Source organism: Aulostomus chinensis, chromosome 4, assembly GCF_037954235.1.
Source record: "Aulostomus chinensis isolate RoL2024-O1b breed Wild chromosome 4, RoL_Achi_v1.0, whole genome shotgun sequence".
Classification (NCBI taxonomy): Eukaryota; Metazoa; Chordata; class Actinopteri; order Syngnathiformes; family Aulostomidae; genus Aulostomus; species Aulostomus chinensis.
In genome coordinates, this window is record NC_141323.1 from 19,720,610 (window position 1) to 19,729,946 (window position 9,337).

At 41.8% G+C, this 9,337-nt stretch overlaps 1 protein-coding gene across 1 annotated transcript; it reads right to left on the bottom strand.

Annotated features, from left to right (window-relative positions):
• Positions 1-3,184: 3,184 nt before the first annotated feature.
• ifrd1 (interferon-related developmental regulator 1) lies at positions 3,185-8,902 on the bottom strand. Its single transcript, XM_086202491.1, has 12 exons — positions 8,674-8,902; positions 7,070-7,174; positions 6,890-6,971; positions 6,600-6,724; positions 5,849-6,006; positions 5,693-5,743; positions 5,406-5,584; positions 5,183-5,291; positions 4,947-5,081; positions 4,647-4,775; positions 3,949-4,044; positions 3,185-3,842 (listed from the first exon to the last, which is right to left on the bottom strand). The coding sequence occupies exons 1-12, from the start codon at positions 8,702-8,704 to the stop codon at positions 3,756-3,758; spliced, it is 1,287 nt and encodes a 428-aa protein (XP_086058617.1). The 5' UTR covers positions 8,705-8,902; the 3' UTR covers positions 3,185-3,755.
• Positions 8,903-9,337: the final 435 nt, after the last annotated feature.

The following is a 9,337-nucleotide window of genomic DNA, read 5'->3' on the forward strand; positions in this document are numbered from 1 at the left end:
CTTAACGGACAAGTGGTATAGAAAATGGATGGATAGATGGTTTTCCTCCACCTTTCACCCTATTTTTTTTTTCCCCTCAAACAGAAAGTCCAAAGACACAGCACACTCAGTCTTCGGTCACGTAGATTACGTTGACGCACGAAGACTCAACAAAGTAATTATTGTTCTGAATTGAACATACCCTGTCACGTTTCTTCTATAACCTCAAGTAATTGCTTTGTGATGATTTATTTTCTTCGCATTGAGCAGGCCGGGACGAAATCGGAATAATAATCATTCATGAGCATTCGTCGCGCTCCCCTCAGCCTGCAAACATGACCAGACCCAGATTAAGAGGATCTAATCAAACGATCGTGCATATTTACACAACAGCAGTAGATCTGCTTTCATTCCGGAAAATCAGCAATTGAGCTAATTTGCTTTTTGATCGTAAGTGTTAAATTCTTACGCGAACTCCGATGAGGTAGATTAAGAGCCGCGACACTCAAGTGTTTTTATATCAGCAATGGATTAAAGGAGCCTGTAAAACGTGGCACTTAAAAGTTGTTACCTGATGCTGCAGGATCCCATATTCAACAACATATTCCCCCCCCCCCCCCAAAAAAAATACTTGTTGGCAGCTAAAAGAATACAGTTTTAACATCTTAAAATATCTGATATTTCCTTCAGTTGTGGTTAGTGGATACTGGACTCTTATAACAACAACAACAAAAAAAACCTTCAAATGAATGCGTTTGTTACTCTGTAGCTGCTAAAAGTGAAACTAAAAACCTTTTGCCAAAATATTCACCACATCACATGCAGATACAGTCCAAATTTTAGCTCTCTTGGCGTAGCTCATGAATTGTGCCCACAGATTTGCTATGCACATCATTGTAATTTGTACCCTCAGTGACTAAAATCCTTGGCCACAAATTTTTTTTTTCCATTTGTAAATTAGTGTGAAATATGCAGTACAAAACAAAACCTTAAAATCGAGATGAATTGTTCCGTGGTTGTGGGCAATATCTGAAGTAGTTTGACATTTATGAACATTGGCACTTGTTACAAACACTGTTAACCAGCCAATATCAGGGTGGGGCCGTCCATGTGTCAACACAGTTCAAATCTTTACTGGAAAATGACAAACTGAACCAGCTTTTTGGGATATTTAATATTTAAGGTCGTAAGTAGAAACTTGGATTTACTCAAATCAAAGGCTGAGGCATGTAAAGCCACATAATGGGGTTGATCTCATGATGGACAGTTACGTAAGACTTCTGAAGAAACGTTTTGAAAAATGACCTTGCTTAATTCGTGGCCTTTGGACTACACAAGTTATCCAATCATATTGTAGCATTGCAAGAATCATTTCAGGCTTTTTTTTTAACCCAAAGAAAGCAATCAGTCAACATCCTTGGGATTGTCTGAAGTTGTGGACCCTGCAAGAGAAAAAGACTCATCCTTTGTCATCGACGTCATTTAATGAAGTATTCTGCGTTTTTGGCGCTCAAACCCTAACACAAGCCATGAGAAATGCGTGTTCCTGCTCTCACCTTAAGTCATACTGTTTCACCACGAGTACGCAGTGGCTGAACGGGTTCATCTATCGCAGGCTGGGTGTGAGTGTGTGTTTGTTCCAAATTTAAGACCAACATTATAGATGGGACTGTTTGAAGCTTTGTGGTGCTTAGCTTTGTGGTGCTTAGCTTCATGCGACGCTCACGGTTGTTATGGGCTATTTTTTATTACTCTATAAAAGAAGCCGCTTTTAAGTGGGACCCGGGCAAGTAAATATGCTGTGTTCGATTTATCTTACACAACTCCATTATTTCCTGCAATCCATGAATAGTTTTACTGTGGACAAACTTGAATCAATAACTTGGGAGAGTTTCTTCTCCTGGACTCTAGAACTATGCGAGGACAGACTTAGCAAAGTGAGGGTTATAAGAGGTAGCTTCCTGTGTTGTAGAAGTAGTACGAACCAACATCTGTACTGTGGCTTTGCCTAAAATAACCTTAAGTTGTATCTGCCAGGGGTGGTGCAGTGGTTAGCACTCACAGCAAGAAGGTTCCGGGTTCGAGTCCCGGCTCCAGCAAAGGATCTTTCTGTGTGGAGTCTCCATGTTCTCCCTGTTCCTGTGTGGGTTCTCTCTGGTACTCCAGCTTCCTCCCACAGTCCAAAGACATCAAGAGGGGACGAGGCTGATTGATACTCTAAATTGACCGTAGGTGTGACTGCGAGTGTGAATGGTTGTCTGTCTCTATGTGTTGGCCCTGTGATGGACTGGTGACCTGTCCAGGGTGAACCCCGCCTCTCGCCCTTAAGCCACTGGGATAGACTCCAGCCCCCCCACGACCCTTATCAAGAAAATGGATGGATGGATGCATCTGCCAGCTGAAATTTTAGTTTAGTCTTAAAACTCCCCCCACTCAAAAAAACCTACCAATTACAACTAAAAGAACAAGAGCGAAGTATTAATATTGAACAGGAGTGAGGTGAGCAGACTCGCCATGTGGTGCAAGGACAACCATCTCCACCTGAATGTGGAGAAGACGAAAGAGATTGTCATGACTTCAAGAGAGTGCACACCCAGCATTCTCCACCAACTATTGCAGGTGCTGCAGTGGAGAGGGTGAGCAGCACCAAGTTCCTGGGTGTGCACATCTCAGGAGACCTGTCCTTGAGCCTCAACACCGCATCACTGGCCAAAAAGAGCCAAACGCCTGTATTTTCTCCGCAAACTGAGGAGAGTAAGAGCCTCGTCCCCCACCATGCTCACCTTCTACAGAGGTACCATCAAGAGCATCCAAACCAGCTCCACCAAAGGTTGACTTCGACAAAATTCTCACGACCTCTGCTAAATTCTACCAATGTAAAGATGCATTTTTAAAAACAGGTAATTTTCCTGTAGTCCTGCCTCTGTTAATTCATCAACCCTGGTAGTTTTTGTGCAACACCACAGACGGACATAAGATTGGAAGTTAAGACATGTCCTTGGGTGTGAAAAATCAAGCTTTCCGTGGATGAACTGGTTGTGGGTATGTACATATTAACTGTAATACAACAAAGTTAACACGCAACAAGAAACGTAAGCGCTTTAGTTGCCCCCAGTTCAGTTATGATTGAGTCTGGTTGGGGTTTTTTTTTTTCCCTTTAAAAATTGTGCTAAAAAACAACAACACAGATGCTTATTTCAGCTTTTCAATGTTTAATTTCACCATCCTTTACCTTGGGATTACATAACCAAAAACTAAAATACACCACATTATTTGCTATAGTTCCACAGAAATTCCCTGCTTAGGGTTAACTAGGTAGCACAACATAATCCATAAAAAGTGTAAAGCCAAACAAAAACAGGCAACTTTCCCCTACAATGAATAACAAATATATGGTCCACTACATGTTCCTGGACGAATGCTGGTGAAATTATATAACTTAAGATAAACAAAAAGGCCACATGAAGAATATTAACAGGAAGACAAAATATACACTATGTACATCACTGTTGGTGAGGATCAACCGAAGACGTCGGAACACATTTAAGGTCACTCACCTCCAGTCCATCTGAAAAGGTGTCTATAAATTTTTCTGTTGAAAAAAAAAAATATCACACCATTGTCGGTACAAACTGGCATAAACACCTTTCAAGTCCAGAAGATGAGTGCTGGATACTCAAGACAGATATTAGGGATCACATGAACACAAGTACTGACAGTTCATCTAAAAAGCAGGGAGACATTATAAATATGTTATTTGTCAAAAAAGCCATGTGTTAGAATTCACCAACATCCACCCTCTTGTCCCTGAACTTGCTTCTGGCCTTGGTCCGAGCCTTGAAGGCAGCAGAGTTGTGAAGATGCTGTGAATGGAAAGACAGTTTGTTTTTATATGTTGCAAATGAGGACTTTCCTTTACAAGCGTTTCTGACAAAAACCCTGGAGGAGTGTACGTGGTTGTGCACGTACCCTTTCAAAGCGGGAGATTTTCATGGCCTTTATGGTGGCAGAATCAACCAGCATAGGTGGTCCCAGTTCAAACACATCTCGGATGAATTCATTTGCCTAGTTGGTGACAAGTTGTTGTTATTATTAAAAACAGTTCAGAGAAGAAAATGAGCTGATCAGGAGCCAGCCAGTTCAGATTATTGTTCACCCTCCGCTAATGTTCTCTCTCCAAATGTCAAACATGCCTGTCAGTGCAGTTAATAAACTTCATATTCCATCAGATCAGAAGTCTCTTTAGTTCATATCCAAGTTTCAGAGTATTCTAAATGAAATAAATATTCTTTGCATATAATTTACATGAGAAATGTCAAATATATAAAAAAAAAAGAACTTAAAATCACTGGAATAATTTTGCCTAATATTACTATTTAGTGTATTTTATACTCTGGAAAGGCAAACTGTTAACGGTCACAGCACTCTTAACTGTAGGGTTTAACAGTCTTCCTCTGTACATAAATAAAAGAACTCCATCAAGCTACAAAGTTTGTATAAAACCAACTAGACATTTTACGGGCAGTGAGTTATATATTGATGGGTTTTTTTTATCATTTAATCCCACTAAACCTCACGGAAAATATTCTCATTTTGTGTGCAGTCTGTCCTTGTACATTATATGAACTCACAGCATTTACATTAGCATCATTTTTCAAACAGGATACCTGCAAGTGGTAGTTCATTCCAGAGCCTACGAACTCTCTGAAGGCGTCATACGTCCTCTTCCTGAGCCAGCTGTCAATGGTCATGCGCTCCGTCCCAAAGCGAATGGTCTCTGACTGGAAGTCCCCCTCCTGGAGGAGTAGAGGGAGGTCAGCAGAGCAGCCAACAATCTTATATTCACTGCCCCCCTCCATTTACACAAAAGCAGTCATGCCCTCTCCATGATGTCTTCACAATGCTGGTCTGCCACTCATCGATACTGTTACTATTGAGCAGCAAGTTCAAAACCAACCGCAACTCACCTCAACAGCTTTGAGCACATCCCTGAACACCGAGCGCTGCTTCTTCTTATCCGTCTTGGCCCTGTGTTTGTTGCAGTCTGTAGCCAGAGCATTCAGTTTATCACACAGCTCCTCCCAGTCATTGAATTCAAATTCCTGAGGGGACACAAGGAGAGACATGCTGCATTCTAGACAAACACAGAAGTCTTGTATCTCTGGTAAAAGTGGCCATGTTGCTTTTTTGGCCAGGAACTTACTGGGTCCATGTCTCGGGCCAGCTCGAACAGTAGCGCGATGGTTTCCCCTGCAGCAATTCTCATGTTGACATCATCACTTTCCAATAATCTTGGCAGTTCAGGCAGGTGTCTGGAGAAAATAAATAAATAAAATGTGTCAGAATTTTAGAATTATTTGACTCACATGTGGATCCAATATCCTAAGAAATTAGCCATCTTTAGCATGCTGAGACAGGTGTCATACTTGCGAAGGATGTCTTTGAGCTGGTTGGCAGTGCAGATTGTGAGCAGCAATGCCCAAGATAGGAGGGCATTCGTGTGGAGCTGGCTTGTAGGGAGACTGATGGAAGGACAGGTACCATCCGCCCTCACGTAGGACCGCGTGAAGAGATTCTCAAAACACTCCATGGTGGCATGCACATCCTAGAGTATGACCAGTGACAACTGACATTGACTGAAAGTATGTCTCATCAAGTCCCTTTCAATCCAAAAAGGCATCAGAGCACAGAAAAGAAGTTGTCAGGTTCTTACCAAAATATCATCTTCTGCAACTAAGGTGCACAGGCCCAGACTTGTTGCCACCTAAAGAAAACACACTTTTCAGTATGTAAAAATTTCAAAGCGCCAGGAGGTGGCTATTTGGGGTTACACAAAACAAAACAACACGTTGCTCTACCAGGTACTCACCGCCTGTCTGGCTTGAATGTTGGCTGATGTATCTGCCAGGATGTTTTTGAAGATAGGTTTAAGGGTCTTAAACACTTCCTCACTCTCAATGCCTGAGCCCAACTGGATACAGAGAAGACAGGCTAAGGAAGCTGCTGCTCGCTGCTCCTCGCCTTTACCTGATGACGAGAACGTGGGGGTAGGGTGAGTTGAGAACGGCACCCCAACGGATGATCCCACAAATTAAAGCTATCGTGTGAAACTTTTATCATCTTCCAAAAAATGGATCAAACATTTACATCATTTATCTACATTCAAGCTAGCGGAGGGCTATCTGTGTGTAGTCATCCCAGCCATGGCTTACACTGCTGTTACCCTTTCAGCTGTGCAACTGTATAAATTGGTCAGTTCATCTTACTACCAGAGCAAAAAGACGTTTTTCAAAATTGGATTTCTTTCACTTGGTTAAAAAAGGAGCCTGGAAGAGCTTCCTGGTTCAATTATTTCTATCCATAATCACATTAGTGGTGAGCTAAACTGATGGTGCATAATACATTGGCAGAGCTGGCTCCCTCCCGGTTGCACTGGAAAAGTCACCACATGCCTCAACTCCCCCAATGTGAGATGCAGTGAGATTTACCTGGCTGAAATGGGTGAAATCATTTGTTGAGACCTGGGTTGTTATTAGGGGCATTCGTGCCTCTGTATATATGATGCATCGTAGTAATTGCAAATGTATTACCAATTCATTATGCTACCCATTTAGAATTACCTTTCTTCAGACAGCGTTCAATGCTGTCCGTGATAGTCATCCTTCTCTCGGAGATGAATTCGTACAGGATCCGTGTGGCCATCGCCGTCTTGAGCCCATCGAGTGCACCCTGTCTGGTCTTCGCACTGAGGAAACAAATAATCCTCACGATTATATGAATGAGTGATTAAATTCATCTTCCAGCAACAACCTGACAGGAGTTTTCCCATTATCTCGTGTAAGAAAGTGAAACTGAACTTGACAGTATGCAAGCACAGATCAGATAACATGGATATGGAGACGCTTGATACCTCTTATCCACTGTGCTGTCTATGAATCCCTTCAGCTTATACTGGAAATCTTCTTGGGCTGCATCCTCACCAGCCTCTCCCCCTGCAGCCACAATGAGCAGCGGTAAATGAACACATCTCTGACACTATTATCACCAGTATACAAAATGTGGGGACAACAAGTTTATCACACCGACAGACCTTCATCTGCTACACTGTAAGCGTCACTGAAGCTGCTGCAATGACTGAGCGTCTCAATGGAGGCGTCCTCATCACTGAAAGGCTGCACATTTCCATGGTGCCCACCTGGAAAAAGGACAGATGGATACATACAGTACACTGTTGGACTATTATGTAACCCTGGCGCAGAACAGGTACTGAAGCAAATACCGCAGTTATCTAATCTTAACATGTCCTTGGCACCTTGTCTTTTCCTTATTTACTAACTGTATGCGCCATGTTGTCAGGGTAAAGGTCAGCTTGTTCCTCTGTTGGCTGTGTAAACGTGACATGTTCAGGGTAGAGTGACATGGGTCAGCAATAGAGACTTCACAAGACAATCTGACAAATGAGCTTACTACCAACAAAGACTTGGGAAAGTTTTGCAGTGACCAAAAACACATGAAGTAAGGAAGTGGGCTAAAAGCAATGAGGAAGTCCCATCCAACCAAAGTCAGCGCCCACTAAAGCATGTGATTCTAAGCTGAGGAGAACTCGGGTGAAAACATTGTAAGTGATGAAAACCTCCAGATAAGAGGCTAACTAGTAATGTATTACCTGCAATTCTCAGAATGTTTCAAAGAGGGTTTTTTTTGACAGCTAAAGGACAAAAGGAGTATGAAATTGGGAAATGAGAATTTATCAACGTGCAATAGGAATGTATTCATGTGTTAAGCGTTATATTGTGTTTTGTGCATTGTAATACCACTTGCAGTCAAAAGGCGTCCGACCCGGATTAATCTCTAAAAGGCACAATGACGAATTACTGGTTGACTGCTCGGTATCTACTGCCATAATAAACGCTCTTAAATGTAATTTTGTAGTTGACTCAAATTTTAAAATACCATTTAGCCACCTAAAGAGAAGCCTTTGGTGTGTTTATGACGTGGTCTAGACAGTAGTTTCCGAGCACTGGGCGCCGCCTCTATCACATCACGTTCCTGGAGTCCAAACCGTCCAATCCCTACTATTAAAATAATAACCAAAGAAAACATTAACCTGCCTTAATCAACAGTGTGGTCAGGTATTATTTACAAAATGTTTGCAATAGCTTTGAAGGCATCTACGTTAAATGAGGTCGATTAGCAAACCAAGCGACCTTACGTCGGAGTTCTCAAATGTGTAATTACCTTGTCAATTAAAACCTAAATATATGGATCCTTCAGGCAAAAATCTTGATTCAATTTTACGTTACTAAGGACGTAATTCGTATTTACCTTCGCTCCACCTAGGAGCCTGAGCGAACGCTTTTATCGTGAGGAATAGCACTAGCTAACATTAGCTAGGACATTCTCGTGCTTCGGAAATTAATTTAAGTGGCTCTTTGGACTTTATTTGTCATTCCTGAACGACAAACGGTGTGACAGAAAACTTATTAAGCAGCAGGGTTACTTCGAGGCTTTTTATTATATCCTATGTGTTAGCATAACAGTAGGCCCTGGGCCCGCCGCTAACGTTGTAGTCCTTCCTGTGAACACGTTAAACTCCACGCAACCGACAAACTAAATCAAAAGAACTACAACTACCATGAGCAAAGACAAGGGAAGTCAGCAAGGCCAAAGCATTGAGGCCGCTCGCATTCTTACCTCTGCTATTCTTTTTCTTGGCCCTTGGCATTTTCGTGCAGGTAATTATAAAATTTGATCAAAAATCAGCCAATACACGACCAGCTTTTATTGTATTGTCTCGTAAAATGAAAATATTCCCGTGGCACAGTAGATAAAAAGGAATTAAGAGCGGTCTTGGAGATACACTGTTGACCGAGACGATACATTTTCCCTCATAAACCAGGGCTGCGAACGGGAAGTGTTGTTCTGAGTATTTATACCGGCGGCGTGTCACGAGGACTTCACCAATCCGGGAAACGGAGCATGCGTCGCGTGTGTTCCCGCGTGATGTAATAGTTCAAGTCAGTTGGATGTGTCACATTGACAGCAATGGTCTTTTCACAGTGTAAGTAGAGAGCAGTTTAAAAAAAAAAAAAAAATCCACTACCCAACCACATTTATTTCACAACTGCAATATGTCTATTTTTTTTAATCGATGTTTGTTTGATAATGTTATACAACAGGATTAGCTTTTGTGGTTGATGTTGGATCCTCAAAAAGTAAAAATCAAAATAGTGTAAATTTAACATTTTTTTCAACAAGCCATCCTACAATCATTGTTTGGACTTAAGTTTGACATATATTCAGGTGCAGATATTCTATCCATCCATTTTCTTCTGCTTATTCCTGTTAAGGGTCACGA